This window comes from Bidens hawaiensis, unplaced genomic scaffold, assembly GCF_021521415.1.
Source record: "Bidens hawaiensis isolate Kalapana, Puna unplaced genomic scaffold, B.hawaiensis_p1.1 tig00031757_1, whole genome shotgun sequence".
NCBI classification, from domain to species: domain Eukaryota; kingdom Viridiplantae; phylum Streptophyta; class Magnoliopsida; order Asterales; family Asteraceae; genus Bidens; species Bidens hawaiensis.
In genome coordinates this window covers 40875-65370 of record NW_027495361.1, presented here as the reverse complement: position 1 = coordinate 65370, position 24496 = coordinate 40875, and the positions used below count along the sequence as shown (strand labels likewise).

Genomic DNA, 24496 nt, shown 5'->3' with positions numbered 1-24496 from the left:
TAGTCATCTTCGCGCTTGGAAAGGGTATCTAGCGGATGACTTCTGAGGACGTCTTGATCGACCCGTAGGCGGTCTCTAGAGTTTTTTCTTAATCTTCCTCTGACTTGAGTTATGGGGGTGATAAGTACGTTCCACGGGTGACTTCTGAGGAAGTCTTGATTAACCCGCGAATGATCTGTTATGGGTATTTGGGTCTTTTCACTACCCTACCTCTATATGTATTATAAATGGTGGTATATGAAATTAGGGCCTTTTTTCTAGCTAGAATAGGTATTTTCCACGTAAGAATGTCACGTCAGCAAAAACATGTCACGTCACAAAAAAAACTAACGGCATTAGGGTCTGTTAGGTTCAGGAATGACAGAAGAAAACAAGTTGTTAGGTTCGGGAATGACAGAAGAAAACAAGTTACAAGTATGAAGTGGTGGGAGACAAATCGTGAGTTGGGAGTGTTATTGACAATGAATGAAGGTTGAGAGTGTTAAATACCAATATCTCTAAAAGGAATCATAATACATGGTAAACTCATTCCACTCTCTCTGCTCTCACTTTATACCTATCTCTTTTGTTTATCACCCTAATTATCGAAATTTTTATTTTCACACCGGAGGCTGACCGAAGAAGACCCCTCTTGCAATATTGGTAACGGTGTTCTTTATTGTTAGCAGATACTAAGAAGCTCTGAGTTGGCTGCAATTTTCTTGTTGTAGCAACATTTTCTAACAAAACAAACGTACTTAATACGGAATGATTGGTTAAAGTCAGAGTGACACAGTTTCTAAAAAAAAAGACCGAAAAGTGAGAAACAACACGCAGCCCACACATACAATTAATTAATTTATTTACAGGAATAAACAACAGTGGAGTGGGGTGGTCATCCGATGTTTACGCTGCATGAAAAGGAAGGGTTACAAGTTACAAAACTAAACAAACACACAAATCCATGATATTGATCTTGATCATCATCCCATCGATTCATCTCGCTTAATCAACGTAATTCCACTCGTAATCATTTCATTTTGGCTGTTTGATCTGATCTTAAATATTGATTTTATTTTATATATTATAATAACATAGCATTGCAAATCGGCCATGGATACAAGCAATTGGCCCAGGCCTAATCAACCTCCTCCTCCTCCTCCTTCCTCCGTGGAATCCTCCGTAAGGACTCTCGTCTCACCCGAAACACGCCATAAGATCGTCATTAAGATGTATGTATGTATGTATGTTATGGTTTTCTTTTCTTTCTTTTCTAATTTATGGTTCAACAAGTTCTTTATTTACATATAACCTCTTTATTATGTTTTTTACTCTGATATATGTGTCTATGTAGAATGGATGACTTGAAGAAGCATGTTCAGTTTTCTGGACAAGAGAAGCTGCATGAACTAAAGGACATTGCTTTGAGGATTGAAGACAAGATTTATACTGCTGCAACAAACTATGTTTGTATTATCTTGAAAAGTATTTATTATAAGTTATGCAAACGTACATTTCATTATTTATTTTGGTTTTGCAGGATGATTATATGCGCAAAATATCTAGCAAGTTGCTGAGCTTGCAGAATAGATTTGCAAATCATATGTCCAACTCTGCTTGTACTACTCTAAACCCTTCTGATCCAGGTACGTTTAACTACTATGATAACTTTATTCCGTTTATTAAAATACCGTATGTTTCTTTCTATATATTTAACAACTGGATTAAATTTTTATAGGTCATGAGTTTATAAATCACTCCTTTTGTTTCATCGTGAGATTGTTATTTTGGGACCTCTTCGGTTAGGCCTGAAGTTTGTTTATGACTTTATGTTCGTTGTTTAACAAAAGAAGGAACATGAACGAATATCTCGTCTGTTCATTTATGTTCATGAATGTTAATTCATTTACGCTCGTTTATGCTCATTTATGTTTGTTAATTTACGTGATTTAAGTTCATTTATATAGTAGTTAAATTTTTTGGGTCCATTACAATTTATTTTAATATTATGAAACGAAAATATCTCCCATTATTATTTAGGCCGAACGGATTGATGTCCCCATTTACTTTTAATTGGAGTTACCTCGAGTATTTTTAAATTAGTACTTTCTTTGTGTTCATTTGCATTCGTGAACTGTTGATTTATACTGTTAACAAACGACCATAAACGAACACGAACAAGAAAACCTTGATGTTTAATTATTCATGTCAATCGTTTGGTCAGATAAAGTTAAATGAACGAGCATGAACATGCCCAGTTTGTGTCCGTGTGCTTCATTTACAAGCCTATCCCCGGTTAAATGCAAGTGTCTTTTTTCCGAAAAAAGGAAATTTTGAGCTTTTATTCAAACATTATATTTTATTTTACTCATTTATAACATATTCAGTATCTTTTTGGTTTATTTCACCATAAGGTCAACTCAATAACCAAGGTGAAACTCAACCACCTTCTATACCTGTACCCTCTAGTTATCCTCAAGCTGGTAAACAAGTTTTACCTCAAAGCATCCACAATAATGTTTCATCATCTGGAGTGCCACCTGGCAATGGCATAGCACACTTGACTGGCCAAAATTCAAGCTTGCAGAATATTCAAAACATTTCTGTTGGAAATAACATGGGACATGGAATACCTCCCAGCAATTTTGTAAGTCAAAGGCATCTATCAGGAAGTCAGCGCTCGCCGCATTATCTTTATCAGCAGCAGCCACATCAAATTGCAAAGCCGAAGCTCCAACAGAATAATATTAATATTAACAACAACAACAACAACAACAACAACAACAACAACAATAATAATAATAATAATAATAATAATTTAACCTCTGTGCAACCACACATTCAGCAGCAGCAGCAGAGTTTGTTGCAGCCAACTCATTTCCAACCTTCTCAACTACAGGTGCCAATGTTGGAGTGTTAAAAAGGATTCTGGTCAACACGGGTTGATCCATTTGTCAAACTTGTTTGAAAAATAAAAATATTAGCATATTAACTATTATTACAAAATCGTATTATACTAATAAAATATAATATATTTTTAAAATCAGCTTTCAAGGCTGGCAAGACAGGTGTAAACGTGTTAAACAAGTCAGACACGATTAACACGACTGCTAAACATGAACATGACACGATAAACTAATCGTGGCATTTTCCGAGCATGAGTCTGTTTATATACGTGTTACACGACACAACTTGTTTAACACGATTAATATCTCCTGTTTACTGTCACGACTCGACATGACACGATACAGTTAACAGATAACAAAATAAAGTAAAGATCACTAAAAATTGAGATCCGTAAAGGAAGAAAGCTGTAGGAGCGTAGGACTAATTGAGTTAAAGAAGCTTTATAGGGTTCAGTAACATAAATATGTATATTTTTTTTGAAAAGGTTAAACTTGTAAATATGTATAATCGGGTCTAAACAGATTGACCAGGGTTTGATGGTGTCTTAGACGTGTCGACATGTTTATGACACGAAAGCAGCTGTTATGCTCAATAGTCAAACCAAAGCCTGTTTAACTCCGTGTCGTGTCTTGTTAACATGTATGACGCTTTGGGTTAATCTCAACTTGATTAACCCACTCAACCTGTTTGACCCGAGTTGACCAAGTTTCAAGTATAGTGAGATGAGCTTTTAAACTCTAATCTCTACAATATGTTATGCATTTATGCAGCCCACAACGTTGCAACCATCTTCTCTTTCTACAATTAAACAAACTCAGCAACCTCATTATCCACAATCGGGTCAGCCCGTGAGTCAACACTATCAACAAATGGTCCTAAGACAACAAAGACAGCAGCAGCCGAGAATGTTCGGCCAGCAGAATAGTCTTTCCAGTGTGCAGTCAATTGGTCAACATAACAACTTTTCTGGTATTCATCAGCAGCAGCATTTGGGCCCTCAAAATAGTCCAAAACAACCGCAGTCACTCGGAACTCAATCTGGTAACTCCATGCTGAACAACCAACATTCATCACACCTCATGCAGTCAACTCAAAGTCAAAGGGCACAAATGGAATTACAGCAGCAGTTACAAACACAGTCAGCTCAGTTTCAACATCAAGTTAATATGAAACAGAGGCTTCCAACATCATTTAATCAACAGAGAGCTATGCCAGAAGCTTCATCAAGTAAGTTATATCATGGTTTTGTTTAAAATGATATTTTTAAAAATTTATTTTTTATTTATTGTAGCGTCTTCAGATTCGACAGCTCAGACAGGACATCCAAACAGTGGAGATTGGCAAGAAGAGGTGTATCAAAAGGTGTTACATCCATGATCCAACTACTTTAATTTTAAAGAAAAATGAATAATACAATTATGGATCTATTTTTTATTCGTATAATGTGAAACATGAAACTATGATCTTTTATTTACAGGTGAAAGCTATGAAAGACAAGTATTTTCAAGAGTTGGCTGACATGTACCGGATTTGTAGAGCCAGATTGCAGCAGGTAAGTTTCTTGGTCATATTCATTTTCAACCTCTTTTGCACAATCATTTAATGCGTAACTGCATACAGCTAGGGCTGTAAACGAACCTAACTGAACTGAACCTAACAAGGCCTTGTTCATGTTTGTTAAGCATTTATTAGAAAAACGACCAGTTCATGAACCATTAACCGAACAGAATTTTTATCCATGTACGTTCGTTAACAAAACAATTTTCTTTGTGTTCGTTCGTTAATTTCAATCATAAACGCAAACGAACAAGTGAACACAAACCAACATATATTAATTTAAAAAATCAATATATTTAATCATATACTCAAGTATTAGACATAATCGCACAAAATAAATATGAAGTTAAGAACTGGTGTGTTTCTAATATAAAAGTTAAGATAATAAACTAATAAAAATTAAAAGTCATAAAAGAATTTGAAGCTATTAAACTAAAAATTAAGATTTAAAAATATAATGACGAATATAAACAATGAAGATTAAGGAATGTAATCGAATGAAAAATTAACAAACATAAATGAACACATTACCGAGCGTTCATGAGCACGATCTATGTTCAGGTAAAAATAATCATATAAAAAAGGCAAAAGGGTGTTTGCGAGTCAAAACAGGCTAGAACATGACACGTTTTAACCCATACTCGTCTTGATCCATATCTTTCCACCTCTACAAATATCATTTTAGTTTCATGTTTGATTTTTGTTGACCAGCATGATTCTTTTTCTCAGCCACCAAATGGAGACCAAGTTGAGAGGCTGAAAAAATATAAACATACGTTGGAATGCTGCATGAAATTTCTAAAACTCCTGAAAAACAACATAACTCTAAACCATAAAGAAACTTTGGGTGTGTACGAGAAAGAAATTGTTAATCTCATAACTTCACAAAGGCGCAAACTCGCGCCAACACTCCAACAACAACGTATGAATCAAATGCAGCAATCACAGCAGACACAAATACAGCCTCATGAAAGTCAGATGAACTTACAGCATAATAACTTGGTCACTTTGCACCATAATTTGGTTTCAAATCCACAGCAGTATATGATGAGTATGCTTCCACATCAGCAACTGAAGCAACTTCAAAGCCGACAAATGCAGCAACAGTTACTGCAAAAGCAACAGTTACTTCACCAGCAAACAAAGCATAACACAAAGTTGAATGTAAACCAACCACAGCATCAAATAAACGATGCTAACGAGTTGAAGATTAAACAGGAAATAAAGTCAGAGTCATTGAAACAGTTGAGTTCTGTGACTAAATCCAGCACACCTTTGCAACCAGCCAGCTCAGCACTTGTGGTGTCGTCTCCATCAACTCCATCTACATCTAACGTGCAAGGAGACCCCGATAAAATTGTTAGTTTGGGTGCTTCGCTACTATCTAATGAGGGAATTATATGTACACCTGGCATGTCAACTTCAAATCCTGATGTCAATCATGCCACTGATGCTTCAGTTGTTTCTGGAAAGTCAACCACTGTTGAACAGCCACTTGAGCGTTTACTTAAAGTGGTCAGTAATCACTTAAAATTCGTTTATGTTAGTTCATTTATGTTCGCTAATTTACATTTGGTTAAGTTTGTTTGTTAGTTTATTCATTTAAAATTTTCGGAACGTTACAACTTAATCTAGTTTTAATAACTTTTTAGGCCAAACACATTCTTCTTCAAATTACTTTTATCTGATTTTAGCTTAGTTATGTTATCGTGTATGATGTTAACGAACATAAATGAACACGAACATCCCCTTTTTTATTAATTAACGAACACGAACATGAAAGCCTTGTTCGTCTAATTGTTCGTTTAGTCTAAAAACTTGAAAATTACTGAAAGAATATAATGTTTAAAATAACATTTGACACTTTTAGTCTGACACCTTGTGTATATCTTTCATAACAGATAAAGTCAATTTCATCAAAATCTTTGAGTGCTTCAGTTAAAGACATTGATATGGTTGTTAGTATGGGCGATAGCGTTGTAGAACCCACATCGGATGGCGAATCTATTAATGCAGTTAGTCAGGACCTGGTTGCCATGGCATACACAACAACTACTGGAAAAAGAAAAACGAAACACTTAATGAATCCAATGTTTATAAATGTTGTATCATCTCCATGCTGTGTGAATGATAGCTTTAATCAGTTAAAGTATTTGGAGAATTCAGAACTGGAATCCACTGCAACTTCTACCATAAAAAGGCCTCGGGTTGAGGTATTATATCTTCATCTGTATTATTCTTTAATCAGTTAGTGTGGTTGACAGAATTTGTGCAATTTTCTCTATTAACAGTATTATTATTATTATTATTATTATTATTATTATTAACATGTGTGAAAATGTCGCAGATGAAGCATCCACTCTTGGATGAAATAAGGAAAATAAACCAAGGACTGATAGATACTGTGGTTGATATTAGCCAGGAAAATGCTGACTCAGATGGTAAAGGAACCATTGTTAAGTGCTCATATAGTGCTGTAGCTCTTGGTCCAAATCTCAAATCGCAATACGCGTCCGTCCAAATGGTATTTTACTCTATTTATTCCTTAAAAAATTAGAATTCTACATATAATCATATTTGTGTTTTTTATGCATAAAATGTAATCAATTTAAAATGCAAATCCAAACACTCCTTTACTGTAACGATTCCGACAAAACCAGGGATACCCTAACCGGTAGACGATAGTTACGTCATATTTAATGTCGGGTACATGAGTTACCATGGTAATTATACGAGAATACATGGTTCATTGTATTGATTGTACGTGAATATATAATTCACCGCATTGAATATGCGATTAATCGATCAATAATTATTGAAACCCGAACGAATCGAGGGTTCAATTATAGACGATATCTATAATATTTAGTGATGTTACGAAGCATTAATGCTTCGGGATAAGTAAAGCACGGCACAGAAAAAGAATTTCGATTTAATGGTACGTCGGTACATTAAACGAAACCTTTAATACCAAACCGAGCAAGAGATGATCGATCAAGCCGAAAAAGATGCGCGATAATTAATGATATGATGTTTTAAGTTAATAAATGTCATGGTTTAAGTTTTTGAAGTTTTTAAATCGGTTTTATATAAATTTCATTTTTAAGCCGAAAAACGACCGTTTTAGCCTCGTTTTAAGCCGAATTAAACATTTAACCGAAAAACGAACTGAACCAGATTATCCAAAACATTATCCGGATTGCGGATATCCAAACATGTGGCCTAAAATGGAGAGGTGGGTCCCACCCCACCCCCCACATAGTCCGATCGGACCACCACCCCTCAAACCACACTTCATTTCTTTTCTTTTTACACAAACACTCCCAAGTTCATCAATCCTCTCCAAAGTATGATTCAAAAACCGAGAGTTCTAGCAAGAAAAACGAGGTAATGATCGAGTTATGCACGTGTTCATCTTCGTTTCTTGAGTTTGTTTGCAAGAAAATGAGGTTTCAATGATGAAAACCGATTCTTGCATGATCAAGTGATGTATACGGGTTATACAAGGGATCTTGGTCCAAGAAAGGAGTTAAACGAATCAAAAACGAATTTTTACGGTTAAATATTTGTTTTTGGAATCATAACCGAAACCATGAAAGAAATGGCTTGATCGTGAGTGTAACTTGCTAGGTATTGTGGTATGTTGTTTGTAGGCTCTGTGTTTAGTGGTAGATAAGGCGGAAAGACGAGTTTGTAGCTTGTAGTGGCGGAAAACGAAAGGTATATTCGGTTTATGTTAGGTGTATGTGTTTTGGGACAGATTGTTGATGGTTTAGAGTTAGGTCATGAAATTTTACCGGGATGTTCTACACATGAAAATAAGAGTTCTGTGAATTTTTGGTAATTTTTGGACAAAGGATGAATATTTGGTGAATTTAATGCTCGGTTTTGGCCAAAAATGATGAAAAATAGTTAAATATCATGAAAAATTCTGGAAAATTTCAGATAAGCTTTTTATATCATGTATAAGTTACACACAAAATTTGAGGTCATTTGGAGAAGTCTAAGTAGGCTTTTCGGTTAAACGAGTTCTAGGGTTTTCTAGCTCGGTTTTAGTGAAAATGGCATGTAAAAGAAGATTTTGGTTCTGGAAAAATTACAGGGGACTATGTGGATGGCAGGGGACATCCAGGAGAAATTTGGGATTTTTCTAAGATCGTTTGGTATTTACGACATATTTAGTGTTTAAATGGTGTTTAAAAATAGATAAATAAATTTTAAATATAAAAATTAATTCTGGAAATATTTTTATAAAATTCCCCACTGTCAAAAAGTGGTTTGTGCAAAATTTCAAGATCCGAGATTAAACGGGTAATTATTTGTGCTAATTATCAAACTTTTAAAGTCTAAAACGCATAAACCGGTAAAGTTCGTCTAAACGAACTGACTGGTGTATAAAAACCCTAAAAATGAACTATTTTCATATAATAGAATTAAACAAGTAAAAATGAATCATCCGAAAGTAATTCGGATGATTTGGGTATTTTTAACCGATTTAACAGTTTCCGGTACGCCAAAGACGGAAACGGGTCCCGCGGCCAATCGGGGCGTCTAAACCGAGCTCAAATTTCACAACTTAAACTAAATTATCAGTCAACCACTATTTTCGGGTCGTGTGTGACCAAACTCATTTTTGAAACATAAAAACGGGTAACCGTGCTAGGCACGCAAAACGGGGAAAATAAGCTATTAGAAAATTTGACTGTTGAACTCTAAACGACATCACAATCTGAGTCCGGAGAAGTGTTTCTGGGTTAACCTTGCCCCCATAACGGGTACAGTGATGGGTTAACAGTGTCCCCAGATGTACCGGTTAACTTGGTTAAAGTTATATTAATAATGAGTGTATAGTAACGATCGTAGGGATCATATTACAGATTGGACGTGTTAACTGATAATGATTGTTGTTACCTGCTTGCATGTGCTAAGGTGAGTTTCACGAGCCCCTTTTCCTGAACTGTTTTCGAATATTTTCTCGGGGCGGAAGCATGTTTTTACTGAAATGTTTAAGTACATACTGAACGCATGGATTTGCGTGGATTTATATATATTTTATTGTACGGGAATCGTACGGAAATGTACTAAGATGGTAATTATCTGAGTTGCTAACATTCTAAGGCCCCGGAACACGAGTGATTAACTGAAAGCCGGTAGAGTGTGGATAGTACTATTGGTCTGACAAACCCAACTGGCCCGGCATGGATTTGCTGATGTTTCCCAGCCAGTTGCACATGTCTATTTTGGGTGTTATATATATTTTGCTATGTAATGTTAGACATAGCGGTTTGGGGCAGTTCCGTGGGCGGGGGATATGCCACGGGTCCGTGGGCGGGGGATATGCCACGGGGGTTGTGTGTGATAGTCAGAGGTTTCACTTGTGGGCTCAGCATAATTACATCGATAATATTATATTTTGATGATGATTTATCATGGTTTACCCGAATTGTGAAACTCACCAACTATTCGTAGTTGACCCGTTTTCTCACATGCTTTTCAGGTACAACTAAGATGAAGTGATTGCTTACGTGCTAAGTGCTTGATGTGTGTAAGATTTGCGTGCGGAATGTTAGGATACATTATAATAAATAGAATTATGTATCGTATTGTATGATGTGTGTATCACCTAGACGGTAATGAAATACAAGATAATGTAATTTGAAATATAATAATGTATTCAGTTTTCTTTATAAACAATGTGGTTGATATCAGAGGTGTCTGTCGCATCCCGTTTACGTTTCCGCTGCGGTTGCGGGGTGTTACAGAAGTTGGTATCAGAGCCATTGGTTATAAAAGAATTAGGATGTCTTTAAAAGATACCTAAAATATAACCAGTAGCTCAAGTATTATAGGATCTGAATATCAACTAATAATTTATAATGACGAGATCTGGATGAACTTGGATGGACAAGTGAGTTATTTTGGTCCGGAACATAATAACAGACTTGTCCGCATGAGGGAATTCAGGGGAAGTCACGGGGTACATTAATAGGTAAAAATGGCAACATATGTGTAAAGTATATAATATTATTTATACGTGCTAATGTGTATATATATATATGTACATATCTTGTGGGTACATGAATTGAGAAATAGGACCCGGATAAGGAACCGGGGGATGAAATAATAAAAGTACCGAGGATGCTGAAATTTCTAGAGCATCGGTTGATGATAAGTCTGACTTATCGGGCCATAGTTATGGTAGTACCAAGTTAGATCTCCCGTTTGATATTAACCAGAAATATCTAGTAACCGTCACTCCCAACCAAAATTGATAAATCCCTTACCCTACCAACACCGGTACCGTATATCTTAATAACTCCCTATGATCACCCGAACTGCCGACCCTCACGTACGGATGGACCTGTACCTGAACCCATTCTTATTCCATTAAGATAAATAAATAAATAAAATAAAATAAAATAATAATAATAATGAATTTGATAATAAATGAGCAGATAAAAATAATATATAGAAATATATATATGTATTGCTCACTCTCAAACATATGAGACATACCACCTCCAGATCGAGAATTACTGATTTTAGCAAACCTAGAACGCCTGAGAACATTGACGGAGCAAGTGATAGAGTTTCCCATAATGGTAGTTAATAATATTGAAGGCAACCCATGTTGCGCGATTACCTTGAACCTTGCAACTCCCTATGTTAACCTTACATTCGTTAGATGCCTATGCCCATGTATACTCGAATAGAATGATTACCCATACACAAAAAGGTGTTGGAATCATTATAGGATAGTTGGTTATTCGTTCGTAGGTGGTATACTGTGTATGCCGGATATACGAATAAACACGGATATTATAACTCCGTGGTACGTAATCGTTTGGTGCGCACGGTGAGCATGTATCGGTTATGCTGACATGCAGAAGGATATTGAAATCAAGTATATTAAACATTAATCTTTGTTGAGAAAGATCTATATGTCAGTTGATGACAAGGGTTATGAAATATATTTAAACGTTAACCGACGTCAGGTTAAGTCCGTATGTTATTATATTGTGGGACATATATATATACTAGATACTGGTATGTGTAATATGTATGATAATATTTGGTGTGTATGTGTACCTGTTGATATGATTGAGCTGGTAACGAGTTATACGGTGAGATTAGTATTGATTACTGCGTACGGGATGAGTACAGCAGAATGACATAAAAAGAATAACTCCAACGATGGAGATTGATATGAGTCAGTTGATTGCTCAAAGATAGCAGATGATGATACCGGATGTCGTATCACAGATCACTGTTAGTGTTGATGCAAATGTGATCGCAGAATTATAGATCGAGCAATCACATGATTATGAACACTTCAACTCTTAGTGTTATTACTAAGAGTGATAATGTTCCACCGAATGCTATTATTACTACAAGTATTAGTTATAAACTAAACATGAATAGTAGTCGTAATGAATTAGATCCGGTATGAAGGATATGTTTGTTGGTTGTGTTAAGGAAATTATTAATAGTTTGCTGATGATAAAGGGAGGAATAGATTAGCGAGTGGATAGAAAAGATCGAAATGGTTAAGGATATTGGTAAGAGTCTAGAACATAGTGTAGTGAAATATGCTACAGATATGTTGGTCGATTATGTTGTATCGTGATGGAACACGATGGTACAAAATTATAGTTAGAAAATTTTTACTCAGATGATATGGTCAGAATTTAAAATTCTTGTGCTAGAGCACTTTTATTCGAGTAATTAAGTTCAGAGATTGGAAACTGAGCTATGGAAGATAGAAATGTTGTATGCTGATCACTTAGGAAACGCTAATCGTTTGAAGGAATTGTCATGTCTGGTAACATGGCTAATTACTCCTGAAACTAAGCGAAGTGAGCGCAATATTGGGGACTAACTCCATCGATAAGGAGTATAGTCAATCCTGTAAAATATACAACCTTTGGAAGGGTTGTGTCACAAGCCAGCATTGATATATTTGACTCTATGGGAAACGGACTGGAAGGACGTTAGGTGAGACGTCGAGTATTAAAGAAGAGAAATGATAAAGGTATAGTGCAAGATAGACTTTTGAATAAGTAGGTATGTCCTACAACCCAGAATTATACCAAGACTAGTTCTGGTGTGAAAACATGAACCGCATGAAGGGTCTTTCCCTAAATGTGGAAAATATGGTCATCGGCAGGAAGAAGAATGTCGAGTGATAGTAGGCCACAAGTGTGGTAAAGATGGACGTAATGCCCCAATTGTAGAACCAATTGAAGCCATGTGAACCGGCAACCCCAACCCATTCGTGTACAACCACTCCGAACCCAGCAACCTCAATAACAATCCATCCAAAGAAATCAAATTATGCCAAACAGTTGTACTTGCTATGAATGTGGCAGTACAGAACGTTTCAAGAGAAATTGCCCAAAGTTGAACCAAGGTGTCGTGGAAGATGAACCTCATGACAAGCATCAACCTCTGATCAAGCAAGGAGCCGTGCTTTTGTGAGTAATTCAAATAAAGCACGTCATGATCCAAAGGTGGTATTAAGTATGTTGTAGCTTTAAATCAATAGGCTTCAGTGATGTTTTTACGGTCGTTGATAGAAGTTAGTTCCTGTTAACCTCCTATCATTTGGAAAGATACCGATTAGTGAAACTATAGAACCCTATACTGTAGAATCGCTAATGGTAAACCCCTAATGGTTAACTAAATTGTTCGGAATTGTCATATTATTATGAACGATTAACCTTTCCTTATTGACATACGACCAATAGAGTTAAGAAGTTTGACGTAATAGCTAACATGGATTGGCTAACTCGACATGAAGCTGAAATCAAATATGAAAATAAGACGATTAGAAGCTCTCTTTCGGACGATGAAGCGATTAGATACAGAGAAAAGTGTACGGTATTATGTTACCACTCTAATCTCGTCTTAAGATGTTATAATTACGTCAAGAAGACGTGGTGTATTTAACAAACGTGATTGCCACAGATTTAGAAGAAAACATATAGAAGATGTTTCGGTGATACGTAAATATCCAGAAGTTTTCCCAGAAGAACTTCCTGGATTACCGCCAACCCGACAGGTCGAATTCAGAATCGATTTAATGCCTCAAGCTGGCCCTGTTGCTAAAACACCTTACCGACTTGCACCAACTGAAATGCAAGAATTATTGGATAAGGTTTTATACGACCTAGTTAGTCACCATGGGGTGCACCAGTGTTATTTGAGAAATGAAGGACGGAAGTGTTAGGATATGTGTTGATTAGGGAAAATTGAATAAAGTGACGATCAAGAATAGGTATTCACTTCTTCGAAGTAAATGATCTGTTTAACCAACTGCAAAGGGCGATTTATTTTTAGAAAATTGGTCTTAGATATAGTTATCACCAAAAAAAAAAAAAAAAAAAAAATCCAAGAGGAGGACGTTGCAACAACAGCGTTTCGGACTCGCTACGGCCATTATGAATTCTTAGTTATGCCTTTTGGGCTAACAAATGCACCGGCAGTATTCATGGACCTCATGAACCGAGTTTGTAAACTTTATTTTGACAAATTTGTCATAACATTCATTGATGATATTTTGATATATTCGCAACGTAAAGAAGAGCACGAACGACGGTTAAGGAAAATTGTGGAAGTGTTAAAGCAAGAGGAGCTATACGCGAAGTTTTCGAAATGTGATTTTGAATAAAGAAGGCATAATCCCTTGGTCATGTTGTAAAGCAACAAGGATTTCACAAAGATCCAAATAAGATAGAAACCATTAAAATTGTGCCAAGCGCCGATTTTAAGTCTCCCCGATGGAGACGATGGTTTTGTCGCGTATTGTGACGCATCGCGTAAAGGGTTAGGATGCGTGTTGACGCAGTATAATAAGGTTATAGCCTATGCTTCCCGACAGTTAAAAGTACACGAGAAAAATTACACTACTCACGACTTAGAACTGGGAGCGGTTATCTTCGCACTTAAAATCTGGAGACATTATCTCTACGGTACGAAGTGCACCATCTTCACCGATCATAAAAGTTTGCAGCACATATTTGATCAGAAGGAACTGAATATGAGGCAACGAAGATGGGTCGAGTTGTTAAGCGATTATGACTGTGACATCCGTTATCACCCCGGCAAGGCTAACGTCGTAGCCGATGCCTTGAGTAGGAAAGATCGGGTTAAGCCATTGCGAGTGCGAGTGCTGGGGATGATAGTCCAGTCGAACCTTTCGGACCTGATTCGAGTCGCTCAACGTGAGACGTTGAAAGAGGAACAATTGGAAAAGGAGGAACTTTACGGCAATGAGAAGAATTTCGAACAACGCGTGGACGAAATTCTCTACTTCAAAAAAATTGGGTTTGGATCCCGACCCTCCATGACCTTCGTGAATTAATCATGGACGAAGCGCATAGATCGAAATATTCCATACATCCGGGATCGGATTGGACTATTGATGATACGAATATCTGAAAGGATTTTGTTAATGACCGAGTGTGGAGTAAGATATGGTTACGTATGTTGGTGAAAATTTAAGTTATGCAAGAGATAAGGCTGCATACCGAAAACCCTTGGGAACGCCACAATGACAGAAAATTCGCCAATGATAGCGGGGATAAATTACAATGGGTTTCGGGACGCAAATTCCCAAGATATATCAAAGGCATGAGGTAAATTGGGTAATCGCGGATCGATTAACCAATCCTCGCATTTCATTCCAATCTATGTCGATTACCACAATGAATTCTCGCCCAAATTCATGATATTGAAATGGTATCTCGTCGTGGAGTACCATTTTCAATTATCTCAGATCGAAATGGTCATCCTACTTCCATTATTGGAAGGCGGGGAAGGAAGCATCGAGAGCTTGAAGCTTTCTATGGGTGAAGTATTTATCACCAATTTGTTAAATTGAAAATGGGCGTCGATCAAGCCATAAGATTTGAATTGATTCGAGAATCAACCAATCGGATTTATAATATTTAAGATAAGTTGAAAGCAGCGCGTGATTGGCAAAGGATTTATGCCAACCTTCAAAGGAAACCATTGTCACTGGAAGGAGGTGACAAGACATTTTTAAGGCATCACCTTAGAGAGGTGATATGAGGTTTGGCAAAACCGAAAAATAGCTCCTTAATATATTGGACCTCATGTGACTATCTTCATGATTGGTCATTTAGTTTATCGATTAAAGTACTCCAGGGGCTAAGTATTATACATGATGTTTTGCCATGTATACGGATTGAAAAGTACCTAAGCGATGAGGCAACGAAAGTACTAGTAATGGAAGTACTCATAGAAGACATGCTTGATATGATAAATAATTCCGTAGAGATAGTAGACGAGAAAACTAAACAGTTTGGACATACCAAGCTTTATTGATTAAGATTAAGTGGAATTCACAGCGAGGACCAGATTATACCTGGTAACGCGAGGGTGAATTCTGAAGAAACCCCCCCCCCCCCCACCTTTCTCTCGAAAGGGGATAGTGGGCGTGTAAAATTTCGAGGATGAAATTTCTTAACGGGGGGAGAATGTAACGATTCCGATGAAACCAGGGATACCCTAACCGGTAGACGATAGTTACGTCATATTTAATGTCGGGTACATGAGTTACCATGGTAATTATACGAGAATACATGGTTCATTGTATTGATTGTACGTGAATATATAATTCACCGCATTGAATATGCGATTAATCGATCAATAATTATTGAAACCCGAACGAATCGAGGGTTCAATTATAGACGATATCTATAATATTTAGTGATGTTACGAAGCATTAATGCTTCGGGATAAGTAAAGCACGGCACAGAAAAAGAATTTCGATTTAATGGTACGTCGGTACATTAAACGAAACCTTTAATACCAAACCGAGCAAGAGATGATCGATCAAGCCGAAAAAGATGCGCGATAATTAATGATATGATGTTTTAAGTTAATAAATGTCATGGTTTAAGTTTTTGAAGTTTTTAAATCGGTTTTATATAAATTTCATTTTTAAGCCGAAAAACGACCGTTTTAGCCTCGTTTTAAGCCGAATTAAACATTTAACCGAAAAACGAACTGAACCAGATTATCCAAAACATTATCCGGATTGCGGATATCCAAACATGTGGCCTAAAATGGAGAGGTCGGTCCCACCCCACCCCCCACATAGTCCGATCGGACCACCACCCCTCAAACCACACTTCATTTCTTTTCTTTTTACACAAACACTCCCAAGTTCATCAATCCTCTCCAAAGTATGATTCAAAAACCGAGAGTTCTAGCAAGAAAAACGAGGTAATGATCGAGTTATGCACGTGTTCATCTTCGTTTCTTGAGTTTGTTTGCAAGAAAATGAGGTTTCAATGATGAAAACCGATTCTTGCATGATCAAGTGATGTATACGGGTTATACAAGGGATCTTGGTCCAAGAAAGGAGTTAAACGAATCAAAAACGAATTTTTACGGTTAAATATTTGTTTTTGGAATCATAACCGAAACCATGAAAGAAATGGCTTGCTCGTGAGTGTAACTTGCTTGGTATTGTGGTATGTTGTTTGTAGGCTCTGTGTTTAGTGGTAGATAAGGCGGAAAGACGAGTTTGTAGCTTGTAGTGGCGGAAAACGAAAGGTATATTCGGTTTATGTTAGGTGTATGTGTTTTGGGACAGATTGTTGATGGTTTAGAGTTAGGTCATGAAATTTTACCGGGTTGTTCTACACATGAAAATAAGAGTTCTGTGAATTTTTGGTAATTTTTGGACAAAGGATGAATATTTGGTGAATTAAATGCTCGGTTTTGGCCAAAAATGATGAAAAATAGTTAAATATCATGAAAAATTCTGGAAAATTTCAGATAAGCTTTTTATATCATGTATAAGTTACACACAAAATTTGAGGTCAGTTGGAGAAGTCTAAGAAGGCTTTTCAGTTAAACGAGTTCTAGGGTTTTCTAGCTCGGTTTTAGTGAAAATGGCATGTAAAAGAAGATTTTGGTTCTGGAAAAATTACAGGGGACTATGTGGATGGCAGGGGACATCCAGGAGAAATTTGGGATTTTTCTAAGATCGTTTGGTATTTACGGCATATTTAGTGTTTAAATGGTGTTTAAAAATAGATAAATAAATTTTAAATATAAAAATTAATTCTGGAAATATTTTTATAAAATTCCCCACTGTCAAAAAGTGGTTTGTGCAAAATTTCAAGATCCGAGATTAAACGGGTAATTATTTGTGCTAATTATCAAACTTTTAAAGTCTAAAACGCATAAACCGGTAAAGTTCGTCTAAACGAACTGACTGGTGTATAAAAACCCTAAAAATGAACTATTTTCATATAATAGAATTAAACAAGTAAAAATGAATCATCCGAAAGTAATTCGGATGATTTGGGTATTTTTAACCGATTTAACAGTTTCCGGTACGCCAAAGACGGAAACGGGTCCCGCGGCCAATCGGGGCGTCTAAACCGAGCTCAAATTTCACAACTTAAACTAAATTATCAGTCAACCACTATTTTCGGGTCGTGTGTGACCAAACTCATTTTTGAAACATAAAAACGGGTAACCGTGCTAGGCACGCAAAACGGGGAAAATAAGCTATTAGAAAATTTGACTGTTGAACTCTAAACGACATCACAATCTGAGTCCGGAGAAGTGTTTCTGGGTTAACCTTGCCCCCATAACGGGTACAGTGATGGGTTAACAGTGTCCCCAGATGTACCGGTTAACTTGGTTAAAGTTATATTAATAATGAGTGTATAGTAACGATCGTAGGGATCATATTACAGATTGGACGTGTTAACTGATAATGATTGTTGTTACCTGCTTGCATGTGCTAAGGTGAGTTTCACGAGCCCCTTTTTCTGAACTGTTTTCGAATATTTTCTCGGGGCGGAAGCATGTTTTTACTGAAATGTTTAAGTACATACTGAACGCATGGATTTGCGTGGATTTATATATATTTTATTGTACGGGAATCGTACGGAAATGTACTAAGATGGTAATTGTCTGAGTTGCTAACATTCTAAGGCCCCGGAACACGAGTGATTAACTGAAAGCCGGTAGAGTGTGGATAGTACTATTGGTCTGACAAACCCAACTGGTCCGGCATGGATTTGCTGATGTTTCCCAGCCAGTTGCACATGTCTATTTTGGGTGTTATATATATTTTGCTATGTAATGTTAGACATAGCGGTTTGGGGCAGTTCCGTGGGCGGGGGATATGCCACGGGTCCGTGGGCGGGGGATATGCCACGGGGGTTGTGTGTGATAGTCAGAGGTTTCACTTGTGGGCTCAGCATAATTACATCGATAATATTATATTTTGATGATGATTTATCATGGTTTACCCGAATTGTGAAACTCACCAACTATTCGTAGTTGACCCGTTTTCTCACATGCTTTTCAGGTACAACTAAGATGAAGTGATTGCTTACGTGCTAAGTGCTTGATGTGTGTAAGATTTGCGTGCGGAATGTTAGGATACATTATAATAAATAGAATTATGTATCGTATTGTATGATGTGTGTATCACCTAGACGGTAATGAAATACAAGATAATGTAATTTGAAGTATAATAATGTATTCAGTTTTCTTTATAAACAATGTGGTTGATATCAGAGGTGTCTGTCGCATCTCGTTTACGTTTCCGCTGCGGTTGCGGGGTGTTACATTTACCTTATAGCCGACTATGATGCACTTGTATACGAGCACAAATGTAGCATGTTCGTGTTTGTTCGTCTTACTTTAAACGAATAAACAATTGAACAAAGACAGGGCTTTCTTGTTCGCGTTTGTCCGTTAAGAAAATTTATTGTTCATGCTCTTTTTTATTCGTTCATTAACAGTATAAAGGCAGTTCACGAACGTAAATGAAGGAACGTAGCTGAAAACAGATAAGCAAACATAACTGAGCAAAAACCAATTAAAGGTAAATGTGAACATCAATTTTTTTAATGTATATTCTCGAATGTTAAGTAATGGACTTAAATAAACGTAAACTAACGAATATAATTGAACATAAACGAATTTAAATGAACGAACGAGGCATGTGTTCTAGTTCGACTATTTTTGTAAATGAATAAAGTATCTTGTTCATGTTCATTCGTTTATTTTGTTCAGGTTTATAATGGGTTCACTGAATGTTCCATTTGTTTACAGTCCTAATATGTATTTAACACATGTGCAGCCACCTATACAACCGTTGCGATTGCTTGTTCCTGCAAATTATCCGAATTGCTCCCCAATACTCTTGGATAAGGTGCCTGTTGAAGTCAAGTAAGAAACAGTTTTTTTCGTTAATTTTTTTGAGTTGACTCACTAATGAGTGATTTCCAATTTCGACCTTATCATTAGGACAAGATATATAATTTTAAACGTAGTTTAGAGTTTGGACACATTTGACAAAATATTTGTTTCCAATGTACAGCAAGGAATATGAAGATCTTTCTATAAAAGTCAAATGGCGGTTTAATAGTTGTGTGAGAAGGCTTTGTGACCCGATGTCACTTGAGAAGATGGCACGGACTTGGGATGATTGTGCCCGTGCGGTTATATTGGAGTGCGTGCAGCAAAGTGGCGGTGGCACTTTCACCTCTAAATATGGAGCATGGGAGGACTGCCTAACTGCTGCATGAGTTTGTACAATCTGATACCAGATTTTGCGTTTTGAAAATGTGTATCATGTCGCGGATAATACTTTTAGTTCTTGATATAGTGAAAGGCAATAATCAGTTTTGGATCATATCCAAGATGAAACTAAAATAAAAATAAAACATACGTCTTCAACATCTTCACTATAAGAACAGACTGAGATCGATCAGCTTGTACATTGTTCTCTTCAGGACAGAAGACTTTATAAATTCATTTTTGAGTGATATATGGTTAGATACCCATTTTATTATTTGGATACATGATATATGCTTGATGTTGTCCTGGAAAAACATGATTTGACTTGATAAACATTGTTCATACTTGGGTCGACCGTGATTCTTTCGGCTTTTGATTCGTATCATTATTACCACGTTGTTATTGCAATATAGTATTAGGGTTTTAGTATTTCTATATATTGTAATCAAATGGAATTAAGCATTCAAGTCTTTTATCATCTTATACTTACGTGTTTCCAAATTCTTAAGCTATGATCTTTGTTTGAACTAAATAATGATTGTAGGAACAATTTACGTTATGGTCGTGCATCATTTTTTTTCTGTATTTTCAGGTGCTATAGGGCAATGGCGGATCCAGAAATTTTATTCAGTGGGAGAAAAAGATCGGTAAAAAAAGTAAACCTGTATAAGGAAAATCTGTTTCTTTGTTCAATGCAAATTTGTTAGATATAATTATGATTTTCACGCAATTATAAGTATTTATAAAAGAAAATTTATGAACATATAGCAATTACGATCCGTAAGTCAATAAATTTTAAATATAATAACAGAAAAATAAGGTTATAAGTTGTTGAAATATTGAATTTTACTTATTATGTGGACGACCCTGGATAGCTATAAAGATGTTAAGTATAAGGAGAATGGTTTATTATTAGTTGGGCTTGAATTTGGTCTAAAAGAAAAGATCAGGAATTTGAGGGCATGAGAAAATTTTAATGAGGTAATATTTAGTTTAAAGGCTGCTTTTCTAATAAAATTCACTAAATCTGAAAAACTGAGTGGGGGTCTACCTGCCCACCAAATCCATCCGCCACTGCTATAGGGAAACCTTTTGAGTTTGTAGGTGGTTTTGTTAAATATTTGTCAAAGTAGATAACTCGCTATGGGAGTGTGCGAGCTTTAAGCATGAAAAGTAAACTCATAATGGGGTGCAGTGATCTTAAAAATAATCTAACAAAACTCTTAAAATCGCATTAGTGGGGCAACGATTTTTTGATAAATCACATGCACAGAAAGATTTGAGATTCTTGCATCATTGATTCAATCAAGTCGACTGCCTCATCACATGTAAAGCAAGTAAAAAGCGAAATTGTTGGGTGAGGCTACAATTTTAGGAAAAAAAAAAGAAGGTTTTTGCACACCCAAGAAAAAACTATATATCAATTTCTTCCGTCCAGTTGTCTCACACTTTTCTTAATAAACTTTTTATTGTTTTACTTTTTAACATAAAAAAAGCATTGTTTTAAATTTAATAGTCTCTTAGTTGGTTTTAAAAGTTTTTAGCTTGTTTTCAAATTAAACTAAATTTTAGAAAAAGTATTGTTTTTAAACTATTTATTTTGTGGTCAGTTTAATTGGACCCCATATTTTGACGTTCTTGGATCGAAACAAAGAACGTTAAGGAATGGACCCATAGTTTAATTGGACCCTGGAACATCCATTGTCCAAATACCATACACCATTCATTGGTATGGATTGTTCCAGCACAAATCAAAGAAAGAGTATCAGTCAAGTGATGAATTACAAGCTGATTCAGCTTGCAAATCAACAACTTCATCAACAGTTTTATCTGGTACGGGATCCTCATACACCAGCTCACAAGACTCATCAGTCTCATAGCCAGATTCACATAACTTTCTAACATAGGGAACTATGCTTGTGCATTCTTCAATGACAAATTCTCTTTTCATGATTGTCACTTGGGCTTCAGATTTTGGTTTCCACAAAAATCCATGTGGTTCATAACCATGTATCAGAAGAAATTTCTCATCACCAGTGAGTTCTTTTGATTTCTCTCTTTTGAAAACATTCTTCTTAATATTGCTCTCACTATCACAATTGGTTGATTTCTCAGAATCAACAGACTTCACAGATTGTTGAGACATATCAGATTTATTTCTGAGAGGTTTCTTGTTCATAGGAGCCTTTTTCTTGTCCTTCAAGTCCTTTTTCTTTTCAGCTGCATCATTCCTTTTCTCGTTGACTGCTTCATCAATCTTAACTGGATCATCAACCATCTTTTTACTCTTGCTCAAATATTCATTGTACTTTTTCTTGTAAAAACCAAAGTCTTGTCCAAACTTTGTTGTATCAGGGACATCAATTGGTTTGAAAGCAAACCTTTCATTACATGAGTCAGTATGATGCCCATATTCATCACAAATTTTGCACCAGACTTATCCCTTGAAGCTCTCACTTGAGTTACCTCTTTTATATCTTTCACTTGGTCTTGGAGGATCAACTCCAATAGTCTTTTGAGTAATGAGGCCATCAAAGTTAATGGAGAAAGGTACAAATTCTTCAATTCTTATGTCTTGTCTCTCAACTGAACTCTTGACAACTGTTATCTTCTCCATCTTGATTGGTCTTTCATCTATATCATTTATTGGCCTTGACATCTTCTTACATAGTCTTCCATGCTTTCCAACTTTCCAACATCAAACAGTTCTTAATTAGAGAAAACAGGATAGATTGGTAGATTACTATCATCATTCTTGATGATTTCTGTTGAGTTTTAACAAGATTATCAAAGTCATATAAAACCATTTATATTAAAAACGCCGCGGAGTAATTAGTTTAAAATCTTGTTATATAGATTAATATATGTAACATCGAGAAAATTTCGAGTTCAAATTGTAAACTTTCTAAAGTCTAGGGGACTAAATATGCCAAAAATCCAAACCTGAGGGTTTAAAATGAAAAATCTGTTTTCTTTTCCTGTCGCTCTACGCGACGGGACAAAAGACAACCCCATCGCGTATCGCGATGGGGCTTGGTCAAAGCTTCTGGATGAAGTCAATAGCGATACGCGATCGCTGTTGACCTAACGTCATCGCGTATCGCGATGACGTGGCCTGACACGTTTTGACACGTGTGCCACGTGGCAGCACACGGTGGCACCACCTGCTGCCACGTGTCACCACATGGCAACACTGCTGCCACATGTCGCCACGTGGCGCAACGGCTGCCACGTGTCGCCACGTGGCAGGCCTACCCTGTGACACATCAGGTCTATATCGCGATACGCGATAGGCCAGCCCGGGGACCCATCGCGTACCGCGATGGGAGCCCAAAATTTGTCTATAAATAGAAACCTCCGGGATTTCATTCTCCACATCTCACAACTCAGTTCTCTCTCTCTCTCTAAAAAATCTCACTAGAATATCCCAATAATATAAACGATTTGCCTCGATAAGTGTGCCCCGATCATTCGTTTGTGTACCGACGTTCCCTCAAAGTACGTGCCACCCTCCACCCACATTCGACCAAGGAAGGTGTTGTTCTCGAAAGACGTTCTAGCAATTGTTAAAGATTGGTGACGTCGTTGGCATAGCAAAGTTGATTGAGAAGTGAAGCGGCGTTGGAGTGCTGCTCGAGTTTCTAGGGTTTTCAATACGCCAATAAGGTTAGGCGTAATGACAAATTAATATAATATAATATTATAAGGCTTAAGTCTTAAGTCGAGGTTATACTCGATGCCTCGATAAAAGAAAAGAAATACAAACATAACAAAGAAAGGAAATAAGAATATGAATTGACAAATATATATGTGTGTAAGTATATATGATTATATTCTTTGTTATGAAACTATTATTTAAGCAATAGAGAGTATTCTTAAATAATAAAAGAAAATGATTACGTTTCTTGGAGAAGAAGAAACGTCGGGTTTTTATATAAACTAAAGGTTTATAATTACTTTTAAGCTAAAGGTTTTCAAGTAAATGAGATTTATGAACTAAAGGTTCATCGAGGTATAAAACAAGACTAAAGGTCTTAAGCCGGATTGTATATCCGACTAACAAATGGTTATACTCGTACTATAGGTGCGAGATAGCAAGGGAAAGACCATCGGACGGTGTTGAAGCCGATCCCAAAGTAATAAGGTGAATACGCCCCCAAACGTTTACAACTTAATTTAAAATGAGTCAAACGTGTTATATGAAATTGTTTACAAGGAACTATGTGTTCCTAAAACCATTATAAATAAGGGTATAAACCTAGCCCTCAGGCTGTAGTATACGTGTGTCTGGATCCTTACATAGGTGGTACTACGCGGTGGGCACACCGCACCACCATTGGTCGTAGGACGCTCTCCTGCAGGGAGTACGACCGTTGTGTATATTTACGGGTACTTAACTAAGTCGAACGCTGCGGTGTTTGCTGAGGTGACCTAGAGTAGAGGCTCGAGTTTATAATGTGTTGTTTGACTT

At 36.5% G+C, this 24496-nt stretch overlaps 1 protein-coding gene across 1 annotated transcript; it reads left to right on the top strand.

Annotated features, from left to right (window-relative positions):
- The first annotated feature begins 1092 nt into the window (after positions 1-1092).
- LOC143582481 (mediator of RNA polymerase II transcription subunit 15a-like) lies at positions 1093-20158 on the top strand. The gene is made up of 13 exons (XM_077065031.1): positions 1093-1211; positions 1334-1445; positions 1520-1625; positions 2394-2734; positions 2780-2837; positions 3640-4113; positions 4178-4248; positions 4364-4438; positions 5155-5958; positions 6345-6656; positions 6791-6967; positions 19586-19674; positions 19826-20158. Exons 1-13 carry the CDS (start codon positions 1093-1095, stop codon positions 20031-20033), a joined length of 2946 nt encoding a protein of 981 aa, XP_076921146.1. The 3' UTR covers positions 20034-20158.
- The last annotated feature ends 4338 nt before the right edge of the window (positions 20159-24496 follow it).